Source organism: Lactuca serriola, chromosome 8 (assembly GCF_051521515.1).
Source record: "Lactuca serriola cultivar US96UC23 chromosome 8, Lser_US96UC23_V15, whole genome shotgun sequence".
Taxonomy (NCBI): domain Eukaryota; kingdom Viridiplantae; phylum Streptophyta; class Magnoliopsida; order Asterales; family Asteraceae; genus Lactuca; species Lactuca serriola.
Window position 1 is genome coordinate 257,731,690 of NC_136415.1, and position 18,555 is coordinate 257,750,244.

The 18,555-nt window shown below is 36.0% G+C and overlaps 1 protein-coding gene and 1 pseudogene across 1 annotated transcript; both read right to left on the reverse strand.

Moving 5' to 3' along the window:
* Window positions 1–8,395: 8,395 nt before the first annotated feature.
* LOC145068048 (transcription factor TCP18-like) lies at window positions 8,396–9,262 on the reverse strand (annotated as a pseudogene).
* A 1,046-nt stretch (window positions 9,263–10,308) lies between these two features.
* NODGS (nodulin/glutamine synthase-like protein) lies at window positions 10,309–17,778 on the reverse strand. The gene is made up of 18 exons (XM_079013189.1): window positions 17,423–17,778; window positions 16,204–16,455; window positions 16,004–16,073; window positions 15,778–15,903; window positions 15,406–15,511; window positions 15,124–15,280; window positions 14,935–15,030; window positions 14,749–14,797; window positions 14,189–14,475; window positions 13,125–13,297; window positions 12,942–13,062; window positions 12,768–12,820; window positions 12,558–12,687; window positions 12,318–12,463; window positions 12,034–12,222; window positions 10,879–11,111; window positions 10,647–10,789; window positions 10,309–10,575 (listed from the first exon to the last, which is right to left on the reverse strand). Exons 1-18 carry the CDS (start codon window positions 17,588–17,590, stop codon window positions 10,513–10,515), a joined length of 2,562 nt encoding a protein of 853 aa, XP_078869315.1. The 5' UTR covers window positions 17,591–17,778; the 3' UTR covers window positions 10,309–10,512.
* Window positions 17,779–18,555: the final 777 nt, after the last annotated feature.

Genomic DNA, 18,555 nt, shown 5'->3' on the forward strand with positions numbered 1-18,555 from the left:
TCTTCTCACATGAGATAAGAGTTTTCTGCTTGGTCCTTATTTTAATAGCAGAGGTACTTTGGTTTCTTTACACCATCTCCAATACTTTTCTCCATCCTATTCGCCTCATACACGTAGCCCTTGAGACTCTCAGTAATTACCACTGAGGTTTATGGTTACACAATTTCTGTGTTCATGATCTTAGCTACGTGCCACTACGTGCTAAGTGAAACCCACAATTCAATACCTACTATGCATTGACGGTGAACAATTAAATTTGCTCTAGGTTTCACTAAAGAATTGACGAATTCATCCATGGGGCTGTACCTTGAAATCTCTAAATTTTCTCTTTGTGTGATTCCTATGAACTTGTTAAATCCCATAACATTTCTTCCCTTGGAATCCAGTTTCTATTTTCTTTTGAGATTTCACCTAAAAGTATTTTCAAACTGCCACTTAAATTCTCTTCACGCCTACTTGTTCCACAGACTACATTGGTCTCACAAGTACTTCAGTTGATTTCTGTCTTATGTCAAGATCAGGAATTCTGCATTGAAGCGAAAGCCACCTAAATTAGCCTTATTAAATGATATCTTTCAACACTTCTTAATAAGTGTCTGATCGTAATTCAACGGGAAACCAAACAAACACTTCTCACATTCTGCCAATCTGTCCTCAACAAAGCTTGATTATCGACCTCACTCCTCAAGTTTACAATGCATTCATGTTTCCAATCATGGAATGTCTCAAGTATTCGCCGCTGGTTCCAGCTCTCACCAAGGTCGAAACAGTTCCAATGGAGTGTCTCTCGCAAATATTCTCCACAGCCCACTATGACAAGTCTGTCGATCGAATCTTCTTCGACATTCTTGATCACAAGGCCTCCATTTCCAAGCAGCGATTATGTTCGCTTTTAGGGTTTGAACCCGATGAATCTAGGGTGAACCCTGAATCCATCCCAGTGGGACAGTTGTTTTCCATGTTTTATAACATGGGATACACTAAAATTCTGACGACGGTGACCAAATTCAAGAAGTCTTGCCTACCTCCTCAGTGGAACGGCTTCTTCACCGTCTTGTTCAAGGGGCTATCAGAACGAAGTGCAGGTTCAGACGGGGCGAGTCTTCTGTTTATGACCATTCTTTATGGGTTGTATCACGGCATCAACCTTGATTATGGGTCAGTTTTATGGCAGCAGCTGATTCAGAGTCTAGCGTCTACATCTCGCCATTTAGAGATCTCCTATGCTAGATTCTGGACGCTGGTCACAAAGTGGGTGATGGACAAGTATCACGTTCCAATTGTTGTTGATTCTCCACTTTCTTCGATAGGTACTTTCCACACTACGAAGATTATCGTCTCTGATTCCTCTAAATTTCAGTTTATTGGCTCAATCCCTGAGTCAATGTATGGGGATGTTCCAAGCGACAGCCGGATCATCAGAACTTACAAGGAGTTTCGTCGCTCTGGTCCTAGAGAGCTCACTCCTGCCATGATTCAATCAATTCATGATGCTGATCGGCCTGCTCCCAGGGGAAAGAAGAATGACAAGGGAAAAGACAAGAAGGTTGTCAAAGGAGCGAAAGGTCCTTCTCCGAAGAAACGCAAACCCTCCAAAGCAGCTCACTCTCCTCCACCAAAGAAGAGGAAGACTCAACCTAGGCGAAAGCTTATTCTTGCCTCCTCCTCCAGTGAATCTGAGGAAGAGAGTTCAGACTCCGAAGAGTCCCTACGTGGTAACACTCCTCCACGTTCGCCTACCCCTGAGGTACATGTTTCCACTAGACATGTCTCTCCTCCCCCAATCTCCATCTCTATTTCCATTCCCCCCATAACCTCCACTACTCAAATACCACCCACCTCTATCCCTGTACCACCTCCCATTTTTACTGAAGCTACCACAACAACCACCGCTGGAGTTAGAACCAACGTATCTAATACGGGGGCTCCTACTTCAGCACCCGAAACCACTCCCACTACCCAACATACATCCGCACCCGAACCCACTTCCACAACTGAGCCTCCACCCTCACCCTCTCCCTCATCTCCTGCTCACTCAGCAGATAATGAAGAACCTTTTTTTTAGCGGAGAGAACATGACATTTGACTCGGTCTATTACAGTCCGTATCAAATGCAGAGGGATGATGACGATGATGCTCCAGTCACCAAGAAGCATCTCAAGGAGCTTCATGAGAAAATTGATTCTCTCATTGCTTCCTCCTCTTCTTCCTCACAGTCTACCATCTCAGGGGCTGCTATTCAGGGGATTGTTGATACGTTTACTAAGGCTCATGAAGCCTCTATCAACTCTGCCACTGCCGCTATTGACGCCTCCACCAAGGCGTGTGCTGCTGCGACCGAAAAATTCGAAAAACTATTTGATAACGCCACTTCTCTTTTACAGTCTTTACAGGGAACTGCTGACTCCAATGCAGAGAGGCTTGACTCTCTTGTCAACAAGCTGGCTACCTCAGTTGCCTCTGAACTGCAGTCATTTGCCAGTCTTCGTCAAACTCTCAGTGATGACAACACATCGTTTAAGGTGACTATTGAGGAGCGCCTGACTAAGCTGCATGAAGACCTAGTTGCCGAGAACTCAGTAATGGACGCTCCCGCTCGTAAGTCCACTGCTCTCAAGGTTAAGAGTCTTCAGCTTTTCCATTCTCAAAAGGAAGTTGAATCTCTTTGATCTGAGCGAGAAGTTATTTCTTCATGTGTTTCGGATGTCCACGCCACCCTTTCCAACATCATTGAAGCCCATGATCCGATTCTGAACTACTCAGTGAGGCGCACTCTTGCAGAAAAGCTTGCTCCTGCCCTTGCTCTCTTAAGAAAACTTGAAGCGCTCCTGGAGTTCGTGTCCAATCTGAAACAAGGGGGAGAAGATGTGTCTCAGTCCCAACCGCCTCCCACTTCTACAGCAACTAAAGCAACCGAACCTCCTCCAGCAGGTCAAGCCTCAGGTTCGGGTGTCAAAAACAAAGGAAAGAAAATTGTTGAAGACAGTGATGATGATGATAAAGAGACGATTGCAGATCTCTTAAAGAAACAAGGCCGTGATAAAGATGTTGACATGAGCGCTCGTGTTGCCAGAGAGGCTGAGGCGACCGAAAGGAAAATGAAGGAGGCTCATGACCTTCTTGAGAGTAGGAAAACTCTTTTTCCTCCGTGGACTCTTGAGAAGCTTTTGAAAGAGGCTATTGAAACTCCTAGCATTCTTTGGCTCGAACCAGTGATTTCATTGGATCGTATCAACTCTGTCGATTCTCAGTTCGACGTGCCACTGACCCGAAAAGCCTTCATCTTTCATGCCTTTGATAACGTTGCCGATGTCCCTCATCCTCATCCAAAGGTTGATAGGGAACTCATCGAATTCTATCTGAAGTCTACTCAACCACAGTATCAAACTTGGAGCGCTCAGAAGATCGTCAACGTTCGGGTCCTCAAGCCGTTTCGTGAGGGGAACTTCACGAACGTTCGATTCAAAGTGCTGAGGGGTTCTGCTAAAACCGAACACGCGATATCACTTGCTGATCTTCCCAACCTGAATCCACATGACTGGATTATTTTGCACAACATCCTCCTCACCAACGAAGCTGAGTATGGTCCAATTATTGATCACTTCAAAAGGATGCTCGTATGCTACATTATGGAGGTTGTCAAGATGGATCAGGAGATCGCTAGCATCTTCAAGAAAAAGCCTACTATTTCTCCTGTCAGCTCTGCTAGTGATTTGAACATGATGCAGATGGGAAGAATTGACCCGAAGCAGAATTCTGTCATGTTTACAAGGAACGAAGGCCAAAAATGCATGTTCGCCTTGGCTGACAAACACCTTTACACCACTGCATGCTTGGAACATATTCTAGGTATCATTCATCGATGCAAGCAGAATTCAGCAAACGACAAGAAGTACTTCGATGACATGATCCAGTGGTACATTCGCTTCAGACAGACCATCCTTGCTCTCATCCCACGTCTGTTTGATACCACTAAGAAAGTTCCTGCAGCTGGACCCAGCAAGCCGAAGAGATAGTCTCGCTCCAATTGACACAAAGGGGGAGATTGTTAGGTCCAGAAGGTGTTGTGTCTTGGGCTCGCTATTTAGTCCATTTAGTCTTCGGTATGGCCCTGTCCATCCGTGAGTTATTTTATAGGGTTTTGTATTTATAGGTGCTTGCATGCATCCTAGTACGTAAGATTTGGAAATTATTTTGTCAAGTATTTGATCTTTATCTTTTGTAACCCTAATATCCTCTACAGCGGAAGTTCTTGATCGAGCTCTGTTGAGGATTGAATCAATTGAATCATTTGACATATTCAGATTCATTCTTGTGTTTTATATCGTTGTTTTTCGCTTTCGTGATTTACCTGTTATAAGATCTAAACGATCAAAGAGTTTCTTAAACTCATCAAGACTCTTTTGGATGTTGATGGTGTTGGATAAGTAATTTAAACCTTAGGTTGTTCGTTGGAAGCTAAAGAGTAAAGTGGGAAAGGTAATGTTTCGGGCTTCTTGCATGAATTAAGGATTTTAGTTCGAGATGTTTTTAGTCATAAGTAACTAGATAGAGTTGTGGAGCTCGTCGATACCTTTCTATGGACATAAAGATCACTGAAAACGGAGTTGAAACGAAGAAGTTGTGGTTGTTTGAAGTTAAGCTGGAAAAGGAAGCCTGGCAGTACGTTGGGCGTACACTAGGTAGTACGTTGTGAGTACTAGGCTGAAGGAACACGCTTTTAGGGTGTTACGTTGGGCGTACCACTGCAGTGTTAAAACCTTAATTTAATAGTTTTGATCCCTATTTAAGGTCTCTAACCCCTTGGGGGTCCTTCCTACCATAAGCCTCCACCCTTTTGAGCCTCTAACTCAAAACCCTAGCCTCCTCTCACTTATTTTGAGCCTTAGCATCATTTATGAGCTTATTTCGCCATTAGAAGGCGGGATCTTAAAGAACAAGGTAGTAGCAAAGTGTATGGAAAAAGGATTCAAGCATAGATCCAACAAGATTACATCATTTTTGGACCTTTGTGAGTAAAAAACTTCAAACTTGCTCATTAGTTTCATATATAGATCTTGTTAATTTTCATATTAGTCACTTTTTGGTCACTTTAGTGCATAAGGTTTAGATCTTGAAAGTTTGTAACTTTTTTATGGATAAAGTTAGAAACTTTATCCATCTAAACATCATAATGATTCAGATGTGAAGGTTAGAGACTTGGACTTAATGGATTAAGTTGAGAAAGATGCATTTTTGGTCCCTATGAAACTTAAAGACTAAATCTTGGTTATTTAGACCATCCTAATGGATAAAGTTAAAGTTGGACACTTTATCCATTATGAAGCTATTAGGAACCATAAAAATATGATATTGGTCCTTCTGTCCCCTTCATGCAAGAGTTATGATGTCTTAATGGATTATTAAGTTAGGATTTTAGCTTTTGGGCCTTTTCTAGCCATGGAAAGTCATAAAGGTGGAAACTTTATGACTTAGAATGATGTTTTGGGTCTAGATATGAATCTGGATGAAAGGTTTTTAAGGAATAAGCACTTAATGAAAAGATTTGGACCCATGTGGAGTACACTGGTGTACCAAGTGGTATGTTGTGTGTATTGGGTTAGAACCTCATGGTTTGGGTGAGTCTCGACTACACCCAGCGTAGTGACTGAGTATGCAGGGCGTACTCAGTCAGTTTGACTTTTTTACTTAACTTTGACCAGGATTTTGACCAAGATTGACTTAGGGGTATTTTGGGTATTTTGAGTAGTATTTTGAGACTAGGTTATTGTTTGTTGTATAGGTGACCGGTAGAGTTAGTAGTTGGAGTTGTGATGTGTTCAACTATCTTTTCAGATTGTGAGGTGAGTCTTCCTCACTATACTTGTGGGTCGAAGGCACCAAGGCCGGCCTACTGGATTTTGTATCCTCGTATATTGGATTGTTGTTATACTGATTATGCGTTAGATTGGTAGATCTGTATGATTACCTGTATTGTTGGTTATTGATTGTTATTGTATATGTCGACATGTTATGGTTTGTTGGGTTGAGTCGGCCCTTCTTTGTGTTGAAGGCCAAGACACCCGACACGGTTTAGATAGACTGAAGGCCTGTGAGGCGATCCAGTCAGGGCGAAGGCCGGGGAGCGGTCCAGATAGGCTGTAGGCCCTGCAAAGCGGTCCAGTCAGGATGAAGGCTCATATGTGCATGTTGTTATCTGTATTTGTTGTGTGTGGTACTTTAAGGGAACTCAGTAAGCTTTGGCTTATAGTTTGATTGTTATGGTTTCAGGTACTTCAGATGATCAAGGAAAGACGAAGGCATGATCGTGCATATCCTTCAGATTTTATGATATTTGATTTTGGGATACTCTTATTTGATTATAACTTTTGGAAACTATGTTTTGTAACAATTATGGTTTTTGGCTTGATTTTAAAAATGAAAAATTTACCTTGATTTTTAGGATGTTACATAAAATGAGTAAAGTCCATTGTTGTTTTTGTCTCTATATTCTTTACTAATGATCGTTTTTGTTTTACCATTTTTTTAGACACGGGACTTGGAAACCTGACCGATTAGTCTGAAGCCCGCCATCAACAAGAATCAGAACAACTTCCAAGAAAAGAATGTGATGCATCCAAAGCACGCCAAGCCACTATGGAAGATGTTAGATGAAATGCATCCCAAGTGGCGTACAAATAGTTAGTTTTATGTTTGTAGTTATTAGTATTTGAAACCTTTTAGATTAAGTTTATGGATTTGGTATTTGAAACTTTTTGGATTAAGTTTATGGATTTTGTTAAAACTTAGTTTTTCATATCATAATTTTTATATTAGCTACAAAAATCTGGATTTTCTATATATATATATATATATATATATATATATATATATATATATATATATATATTACCCACAGAATCATCCACAAAAGATATATGTTGAAAATATGTGGTAATATTTTGAGGATAATCCATGGATAATTCGTAGGTAAAAATCCATGTATAAACCGTGGGTAATAGAGTCGTGGGAAAAAATATGTAGATACTCCGTGAGTAATCTCATCGTAGATAAGTCGTGGGTAACAATTAACATGTTCGTGGATAGACTATGGGTAATTTTGTAGGTAAAAAATATGTGATAAATCTATAGGTATTATATTTGTGGATAATTTGCGGATAATTCCGAGGGTAATCTGTGGAAAATAATTACCCATGAATATGGTTTCGTGGAAAATTTGTGGTTAAAGACCATTACTCACAGATTGTTGGGGAAATTCGAATTAGGGTTATTCGAAATCTGGATCACAAACAGGAATCGTGTTAACACTTTCTTTATTTGATATTTCGACCCTATATGCCTTGGGTATCACGAAATTCAAACTTGGGATAATTCCTTATGCATCAATTCTGATTTAAGGCACAAAATCAGAACAATTGAAGAAGATGAAGTGAAAGAACGTTTTGCGTTTTTCTTATGTGTTTCAATAGCCGTTTTCACAGTTTTATCCAATCAATGGATAAGTCACAGCAGTTTCTATCTTTTAAGAATTACAAATCAGACCTTGTAATATCTTTTCAAGAATGACAAATCATACCTTGACACAGTAGATTAGGGTTCAGTACTAATAATATTTAGTAAATACAAGTGTGCACTCCCGCACCTTCTAACTTGTATTATAACTAAAACATTATTCTTGGAACACTTGTTAAGTCCATTACATTAAAATATATTTGGTAATAAAATCACCAACACATTACCCACGGATAGAGTTGTGTGTGGATGTGTTTTGTTGTAGTGTTATTTACATAGGAGAAAATTTCTAATAAGTGAATTCCTCCTTCCTTGTTTGAAACTCTTTATTAGATAAGATTGCTAATTACCTTTTTACCCTTTATTATAACCTAAGAAACCCTATATAAAACATTTTTACAGCTTAATCATTCACCATGCAAAAAAATTTAACTATCTTCTCAAAGAAAAAGTCTACCGTTTATCTCTCTCACATTCTAAACCGCTAGATTTTATTTTTATTGTTCTACTATCTTATCTTCCTTTCTCTTAGAGTTTATTTTCTTTAATTTATATAGGTTATGTTTGTACCAAGCATTTTTACAAAATGAAAATTATATCTTGGTAACTGAAATATTGTATGTGTTCAATCTATGGCTATTGGAACATTATAGACTACTCTGAAAATATAATATATATTATATATCATGGGCTGTTAACATGTGGCTAGCATTATTTTATAATAATTTATTTCTAAAAGAATCTTATAAACATAATCAAAGTTGCAGAAAAATATAATTTAATGTTGTTGATATGAATTTTCTATCAAAAATAGTATTATAAATGAAAATTGATAAACTATATTTAAAAAAAATCAACTTTATCAACTTTCTTTTGGACATTTTATATAGAAAAACATCATAAATTGGTCCTTATGGTTTCTCAAAATCTGAAGTTTAGTCCCCGTGGTTTAAAAACGTCATAGATGATCCCTATGTTTTCAAAAATTTTGACGATCGGTCCTTATTGCTAACACCGTTAACTTTTGTCCGCTCTCTCTCTCTCTCTCTCTCTCTCTCTCTCTCTCTCTCTCTCTCTCTCTCTCTCTCTTATATTGAAAATGGGAATTTGGATATTCCGCTTGATCAGTTGTTTGAGCTTGGTTTTCTCCAAAGGGAATCCAAGACCCTAATCGATTTACATTTTGATTCATCACCTTATCAGAGCCAGAACCACCAACATCACCCCCTCCAATCTTGTTATTTCTCTTTTCAATTGTCCTCTTCCTTACCCCTGCTCTTGCTTGTTCCTTAGTTTCTTTAGCAAGAGAGTGATGAAGATACACACTTTTCCTAACTCCTCTATCAAGCTTTTTGTTCTCTTTGTTACTGCTAGAGGAAGTCGATTTTGCGTTACCTACTATAAGCACCTTATATTCCCTAATTTTCTCCATGAATTGATCATCAATTCCATACATAACTTCACTTTCTGATGCAGAAGATCCGTTGTTTGATAGACCAATGAGATTGCAAGTACGATCTAACTATTGGGGGAGTAGATCTTGAATAACAGGTTTTGATTTCACGAGCAGCCAGTCGACAATATTGTTGGCCTTATCGAACCATAGCATATCTTGCAACCTGAAGAATCTCTCTGCAACTTTTATCAGGTAAATTAGCCCATTGTCATTCTTCGTAATATTGTGTATATAACCTGTAATTATTCTGAGTTTGAGAATTATATGGATTTAGGTCACCTTTTTACAGTCCATGTACGCTTGAAGAAGGTTGGAATAGTGAGGGTGGGAAATGATATTTAGCTTTAAGAGATTTATCTTCGTTATGAAAGCTCATCACAGATGGGTAATTACGAAATTTTTAGGTACCTCCACTTTCGATAGTAGTGCCTCCTCCTCTCCCATACAAAGAAGTATTGGTGGTATCTGGGGAAAGAACCGATCCTCCACCCGACCCGTATAAGAGAGTAGTAGTCTAGTAGATGGTGTGCCCATATTATTGCTGCTATTGTTCTCTCTCATTTGGCCCATGTAATCTTCCACCACTCTTACTCAAGAAAAACCCTACAGAACAAGAGCTCGGGAGAGAAAGAAAGGATCGATGAAGCAGAAAACTAAAAACCCTAGTCAAATTGTAAATTGAAGAAGGCGAATTATTGTTCTTTTGTTGATGTTTGATGAAAGTCAAAATCAAATAACTTAAGAGTGAATCCTAAAACCCACAGAAGACGGATGTTTTATTCTCTTTGTATCATACAAGGAGAGCTGTACAAGTGAAGGAAGACCAACCAAGTTGATAAGGAGAGAGAGAGAGAGAGAGAGAGAGAGAGAGAGAGAGAGAGAGAGAGAGAGAGAGAGGGCATTTGTATATTATTTTATTTTTTTAAATAAGTGACAACATCATATATGGTCACTGTGGTAGTGAAATGACGAAAATGCCCTTCAGTTAACGGTGTTAGTAATAAAGACCAATCGTCAAAAGTTTTGAAAACACAGAGACCATCTATAACGTTTTTAAACCACGGGAACTAAACTTCAGATTTTGGAGAAACCACAGGGACTATTTATGATGTTTTTTCTTTTATATATATAAACAAGATTTACAAAACAACCAAAAAAAACAAAACAAAACAAGTTTATCCACTTATTTTTTATAGGATAAGCTAATGAACACTTTTATATAAAAATAATAATAATAATAATTTAAAAAATAAAATAAAATAAAAACATTAGTTGTTTTGAATAAGCAAACCCAAACACTTGTATGTAAAGGCAATATTATTTTTTGACATCATCACTCGTATGTAAAGGCAATGATATTATTATAGTAGAAAACTTAACCCAATTATAGGCAGAACTAGTTCTCAGAACCATTAATGAAATCATTTAATTGGTTCAAAAACATTTAAACATTAAATTAATAAAACCCATCCAACTTTATGAGATACTAAACATCCATCCATTATAATATTACTATAGTAGAATCAAATCAAACCATATAGTAGTTAGTAGTAGTGTATGAGTTTCTTGTATGCATCCTTATTTTGAGAGTAATGTTTAATTTCCGCCTGTAAAATAAGCTACCTCCGTTATTTGCTGAAAATTGATAGAAATAATAAATATAAAATATCACAAGTACCTTGCGAACCCCTTTTATAGCAACAAGTAGTTTCTCTCCTAATAAAGCTTCTAAAACAGCATCTTTCTCAAGAGCTTCTACTGATTCCGTAAGGGAGACTGGTAATCTTTGAAGTTTGTCACGTAGCATATCCGGATTATCATCTGTTTGGATTCAGACATCAATATAAATTTAACTTAATTATAATAATAATAATAATAATAATATGGAAGAACATTAGAAGAGTGTTTACCAATAGGATCAGGGAGAGAGAGATGTGTGCGAAGACCATGGATTCCAGAAGCAAGAACAGCAGCAAGGGCAAGATAGGGATTTCCACATCCATCCAATGCTTTGATTTCAAAGTTGCTCACAATGCCATCTGGAACGCCAGGTGGACATGCGGTTCTGAGAGGAGCCTCTCGGTTTTCTTTACCCCAGCAAAGGTAGGCCCCACTCCACATATTGGGTTGTATACGGTCGTAACTACAGTTACGTACAATTATAAATATGATAGTTTGAAATTCGGATCAGAGGCTTCTGCTTCTTATTTCTTTTAATTCAAGAATTAGTAGAATTGATCTGTTTGCTACAATTCAACTTCTACATGCGTTGTACTTTTGAAAAATCAACCCACTTCTAGTAGTGTTTTATCAAAATTCAACGACAATTACAATTTACAAAGTATAGTAATAAGAAAAGTACACGAATGGTCCCTATGGTTTATGGTAATTTGCACGTTTGGTCCCTAACTTATTTTTTTAGCTCGAAAAGTCCATGTTGTTTGTTTTTGTCACACGCTTGGTCCCTGTCTTACCTAAAAAGACCATTTTGCCCTTGATTTTTTAATTTATTTAAATAAATACACCCCCGACCCCACCCACCTCACCTTACCTTACCTACCCCACCATTTTCCCTATTTAAATAATAGTCTTTTTAGGTAAAGACAGGGACCAAACGCGTAACAAAAACAAACAGCAGGGACCAAGCGCGTGACAAAAACAAACAGCATGGACTTTTCGAGTTAAAAAAATAAGTTAGGGACCAAACACGCAAATTACCCCAAACCATAGGGACCATTCGTGTAATTTACTCTAAGAAAAAGTTATCAAGGACACTGATGCCTATAATTGGGTAAGTTTTCTACTATTATACCATCCTAGTATCATTTCTACTGTTACTCGTGTTTTCATTTTTTTTTCTTACAAGGACATTGTACTCTGGAAAAAACATACCCAATTATAGCATTCTACTCTCAAACTTTTTCCTATTAGTACATTATACTTTGGAAAATTGTATGTCCTTGAATTTGGATAGCATTGCTAAAGTTGGGTAAATTTTTGAAAACAAATTACAACGAAGTAATAGGAAAAAAAAAAAAAAAAAAAAAAAAAAACTTATTTATTACCTGTTTGGGATTGGTGCTGTAAAAGCTAGAAGTGAAGGGAGATGATGTAGAACACCAGCCATAAACTCTTGTCCAATTTTAGACATTCCATGTTTTGAGGATCCTTCAGATGCAGCAAATACATTATGTCCATTTTCAGACAAACTAATATGCACATGTGAACCAGACCCAATGTCATCTAAATTGTACCTAAATTCACCACAAATAAGCATTGTATGTCATTTCATTTGTAACAAACATGGCCATATATTTTTCATCAAAAAAAAGAATAAAAAAATACGTACTTTGGCATGAAAGTAGCAAGCAACCCATGCTTCCTTGCAACAGCTCTAACAACTTCACGTGCATAAATCAAATTATCTGCAGCATTTGTACAAGTTGTGTAACGTAATGCAATTTCAAATTGACCGTTTCCAGCCTCTGGATGTAGCTACATACATTATCAAAAAAAAAATCAGAATCAGATTAGTAAATCTCAAAGATTCTCAAATAGATGCCTACATTGTGTAAGTTGAGTTGTTTACCTGTTCTACATCAATATTTAATGAGTCTAGTGAATTAACAATTTCATGTAAAATAGGCGAAGCAGCATCATATGCAGATGTTGAACAGTAATGTGACGTGTCAAATGGAACCCATTCTTCTTCACCATTCCTGTGTAGTTTGTTTATAGAATTTATAAAAATTATTATAAGATAAAATGTAGAAGAAAACTGCATATGCATAATAAATACCTAACACGACTCTTTAATAGATAGAATTCGTTTTCAAATCCAGCATTCATTACCTGAATAACAAAAGGCATTCAAATGGTAAGTAAGTACTTCATCAGGATCCCATTTCAATGTAGTAGACATAAATAAATGCAACAAAGTTTTAAGTTGAGTGAATAATTTATCTGATTATACCAAGTTAAATTCTTGTTTGAGGAGTTTTGAAACTCTTCTTAGTGTTTCTCTTGGGCAATACTCCCATGCATGGCCAGGTTTTAAGTGCATGTCAGCCAAAACCATCTCTTCCTGCATCACCCTTTAGTGAATAGTATCAGAAATTACTGTTATTAAACATAAAAAAGATGATCATGATTTTACCATGGGATTCTACGTCTAGTTGACAAATCAGGCATGAGTCTGATTTCACCGGTTCCTGTGAGATTGGTGTCTTCAGCTGGACCATCCATTGATGAACTCATGGCCATAGAGGCACATGTTAGACCTAATCCATTCTCCTTCACAAAATTATCAAATCGAATTCGTGGAACAACCTGAGAACATACAAATTACAAATTACAAATTACAAAGTCAAAGGCTTTTTTAGATTGATTAATTGATTACATGAAGCCAAATAAAAAGACCATTCTATGGTGTTCTTTTCTTTTTTGACTTAAGTGGCACAGGACTTATTCCATTAACTAATTATATACAGGTGGTCCTTTTTCAGGGAAATCAGGCTCTTATTTTTTCCAATATTTGTAAAAACAACATTATCCAGGCAGCACTTAATGGACTAATCTCATCGTATTCTTATACTACAATTATGTCTTTCAGTTTACAGTAAAGATAACAGCTGCAATGTAGATTTCTATAATCAAAAACTGCAAAATGTAATGTCAATAGGAAAAAAAAAATCGAAATTTTAGGAAGTTGTAAATAAGGGAACATAACAACAGCAATATAATGTTAGCTTTATATTCAGAGAATCTTGGCATTTAAAATTTGTATAGAAATGTAATCTGAGAGTACATCAAGCAATCACTAGCAAAAACATTCAGCTATTTGTTGTATTTTCATAGAACAACTTCAGAAAGAGCAAATTGTAGGAAGTAGCAATGTACATTACTACTTTTACCAATATAGGCAATATACTTTAGCTTGACCCATATAACTAGCAATATGTATTATCATTTTCTTTACACATAATAGCAATGTACTTATAATTATTATCCATAATAGCAATGTAGTTACAATAATAGCAAATATCAAACAAATAAAGTACAAAGCCTGTATCAGTAGCAAAATATGTAAGTGCATGCTATTATAGGTAAAACAGAAGGTACATTTTGCTTTTTGATTATAGAAATGTAATTACATTTTGGAAACAACAAATGTCTCAAGATAGTGAAAAAAGTGAGTGTAGGAAAAATAAAATCACTTACACGACATCGGTGTTGTCCGGAAGCATCTATCCATAAAACACGAACAAGCACAATTTCTTGTTGTGTAGAGCTAAGCTCCTGTTTCTCATGATTATTGGACATTTTTAAGGTTTCAGAAACATGTCTAGGAACCCTATATGTGGCATCACTATCAATCTTGTACAACTTTTTTGAATTTTCAGAAAAGATATCAGTAACAGCTTCAAGAGCTTCAGGAATCGAGAGATCACCCTCATTGCATGCATCGCGTAGAACAGAGAAAACAACTTCTCGTGCCCTCTTTGCACCTGTCATCCCAACATCTCTTTTAAATTCCTGTTGTTATATTCGCAAAATCCGGTGGAATTGGAATTCAAGATTCCATTCCATAGCGTTTTTGATTGCCAGATGGACATAATTCAATAGTCTTCAAACTACATGTTTGATGGATTTCATTATTCCTATGGGAGGGTGGGAGGAATTCAGTTCCGTTTTTTTATTTAAATTACAAGACCAAAATACCCTCATTATATATGTACTGAAATAAATAAATAATCGGTTATAGTTCAGGTTTCACAAACCTAAGTAAAACGTTTCAGGAAATGCACATCCATCAGTGCTGAACATCACCTGCATATACCATTTTGGTTCAACATAAAAAAATGAGTTTAATCAAATGACACTTATTAAAGACAGACTTAAAACAAACACAAGAAATAGAAATGGAAATCGAAATATTTTAAATGTAAGAAAAATCTCATTATCACCTTTTTTATTGGCGCTAACTCTAAAAGTTCTTTCACTGTTGATATCATGCCATGGACACTAAGCTTTGGAATTGCCAAACCAAAATCAAGGTAAACCTGAAATCGATTATACCGCTTCTTTTATAAACTCATATTTTGATATCAGAATTAGGATCTCACTTATTTATCCTTTCATTTTAAAATTTTGACCTGATGATATATGGATGCCAAATGTGATGCTTCTCTTGAAAAAGGGTAGGATGCATGTAACAGCACTATTCGCGAGTCCAAAAATCTATCATCTTCTAGAAGATTCCGGAGATGAAGGGGATTAGCCTGCCTCAAATCCAAATCTTTGTCTCCAAAGCTACCAAAAAAAAAATCAATACATTTTATTCAGTCAAGAAATACTAATATCACAATAAATATTTTCTCCAAAACTGTTTTTATATTTTCTAAAGTGAAAAATGTTTAAGCAATTTAGTGTTTTACCCTGTATGTATCTGAATAGGCCAGTCAAAACTCAAGGCCACCTCCAAACTACGCACAAATATATAATCAATAAAATTTTTGTTTGTGATGCGAACAGGATTTCCATCTGGAAACACAAATTCATTGTCAAATAACACTTTCAATTGGTAGTACAATACTGAGTGTCATGTTGTCCTAACTCTGACTCTGACCGATGTCAATGGGACAAAATTTGCAACTTTTTGTCCCACCGAAAAAGGTGGGACAGAGACTTTCCCTCTAAGTCTCTTGTTTGTGTAAAAGACGTAAATGCCCTCATCCTTATCAAAAATAGTCCAAGAAAGTGTACGCTATCTTGTTCATGTATAGCAAACAAGACCTAATTAAACTCACCAAGCAAAACTTCAGCAAGAGCATCCTCAAACTCTTTTGCGGTGACATTTGGATTAATTTCAAGACCACTTCGATATGCAGCTATACTTTTTAGACCAAAAACTTTCACCGCATCTTTGGCACCAAATGTTAACAACACAATGATAAGGAACTAACAGACTCTTATCTTTATATTATACCAAAAGAAACCTAAAACTCTAGTTTTGTAAAAAAAACACAAAAGGATATGATTTTAATCTTGATAAGAAAATTTCGGTAAATGCATTTACTGTCCAACTCTTCCCATTTCTGATTCCCTGAAGAAAAAAAAATTTACTATATATATAATATGAAAGGAAGCATTGTCGTTTAGTAAAAAAAACACAAATCAATGAAACTTTTCTTGCATTTAACCCTTAAAAGACTAAAGAAACTAAAAAAACTTACTTCATCAAGGATTTGTTCAGCTAGATGCTCAATCCTCAGTATTCTACCAACAAATGGTACAATATTTTTATGTTGTTCAATGTGTAGCATCTTTTCTAACTCAAATCCATCATCTATTAGTACACTAGAGATTCCTGCAGCTGTGAAGCACGTTTTGCTGATTGTTTCAATTCCTTTGGAATTTCTATATTCTTGGATTCCTTCAATAGATAACTCAGAGCCATATAATTCAGCAATATCCCTCAGGCTTCTCTGTCAAATTCAACATAAACCCATGATTGAAGTTATCCATAGCAACAATTTAAGGCTTATAATAAGATAGATTTTGAACAATATTTATCCAAACAAACTTATGGAAAAAAAAAATACAATAAAGCAAACTCTATTTGAAATGTTTTCCATTCATGAACTTCTCATTTTAGAGTCTAATTTCGTATCTAAATTTGCTCTTTCAAAAAATTTATATAGGCCTTTCAAGTTGTATTATTCCCCCACCTCATTATAGTTATTATGCTGCTTCCATGTCATGAAAATTGAAATTTATATAGGTGTTGGTTTTTACGTAGTTTTAGTATCTAAAGTTAAAGAAAGGAGACTTTCCATAAAGTCCTGACATTTTAATCTTAACCTTATTTGTTTTACCTTTTCAATTCACCAAATGTGCCCTCGTTTTCTCAGATATTTTTATGAAGATGACAACACTTTATTTTAAAAATTGGGCCTAAAGTTAATATATGATTGATTATCCACCAAATATTAATATTACCAGCCCAAAGAATTAAAGGAAGGTTTTGGACCCAGATGAGTGGATTTATTATTTAGTTTTTCTCAAATAACGAAGAATGCATAATTGTAATTCCTGAACTTATTACATAGAAATAAATGTCATAAATGGCATCTAAAACGAACATTCTAACGATTTTCATTTTGGAAGGTATTTAAAACTTTGAATATTTCCTTTTCTTGTCAAACTTCAAAGAAAACTTACCTATCTGCGTTATCTATCGATTTACCGAATCAAAGTGCAAACATTGCAACTTTGAAGAAACATAGAAATGAGATTTTTGAAACTGAAAATTTAAACCTAGTCTAAAGAAAGAGAATATTCCAGAATAGGGGAACATACAAAATTGAATCGATTTAGTTAACAAATCGAAATAAACGGATCATGTTCACATTTAGCAACTAAAGAAATGTGTAGAAAGAAAGAGGTGTTGACCTTGAAGTTAAGGGTAGAAGGAACAAAGGATAAAGCCTTGCTGGAAGCTTCAGAGAAACAACTGAGGAACGGTATTGTAGAATCAAGTGGTACGATATTGTGAGCGTGGGCGTCAACGAGCTCCGCCGTCTCAACCGCTAACCTCAGCTCTGCATATTTTTCATCCATCTCTCTACGAGTTGAAGGTTATCGGTTTCTCGGAGACTAGTATATATGTCAGGGTAGAAAAATGTTACGGAGTCAACATTGCCAGAAGTTATGGATCATGTTTCGCTCATGTGTCTTGGACTCTTGGGAGTTGGGAGATATCAGTCACATTCGCTCCCTAACAAGTCTCCATCTGTCTGTATAAAAACTACAAATTATCACGACGATATTTTAACAAGGGATATGTTGTAGGATATATTTTGGGGTTGAATAAGAAATGGACAAAAATAATAATAATAATAATAATAATAAGGTATAGACATTTTGTGGAGGTGAGCTTTCATGGGCTATGCGTAATTAAGGGGTCGTTTGATAGTTGTTAACTGGGTTAGAATTGACTGGGTAATAAACTGATTGATGCATTTAAGCAATAATCTCAAACCACAATATATTATTAATTAACTATATTTATACAGTAATCTAAAAAACATGAAGATTAAAAGAAAAAAAAATCAACATATCTTTTGATTGTCTTGCCTTCTTCTTACCAATTGTAAAAAAAAAAAAGACAAAAAAGCTTATGTTTGCATTCATAGGTACTAGGTTTGAGCCATTATCATAGGTGGTTGTTATTTATCAAGATTGTTGCAACAATCACATAAATAAAATATGAAATACAACGATCTTGGTTACAATTTATAAAAACAAATCATAAAACTACAAAAGAAAAAACTTAAACTTAGGGAAAGGGGTTGTCACACTTATAAGTCACCTAATTATGCGATTCAAATAGCTAGTTATGTGATGTATCCAAATTTCTAACAACAAACACACCAGTAAAATCCTATCCTGAAAACACACAAACATTATGACATAAGTTCTTCAATTGATGGTAAACATTGATCAGAAACCCACCTGTTTAATATTGTTCTACTCTAAAAAATATGTTTAGGATAACAAGATAACAAACCTCTAGTGTCTTTTTA

Bases quoted from the DNA above. Each gene is read 5' to 3' on its own strand.
- NODGS (XM_079013189.1), bottom strand. From the start codon at position 17,590: ATGGATGAAAAATATGCAGAGCTGAGGTTAGCGGTTGAGACGGCGGAG. The intron at 15,904-16,003 runs ATCCTTTTGTGT...TGTTGTTAACAT, and splicing joins CTTATCAAGATTAAAATCAT to TTGGTGCCAAAGATGCGGTG. The intron at 15,512-15,777 runs GTGAGTTTAATT...TTGTGTTTCCAG, and splicing joins TCTTGCTGAAGTTTTGCTTG to ATGGAAATCCTGTTCGCATC.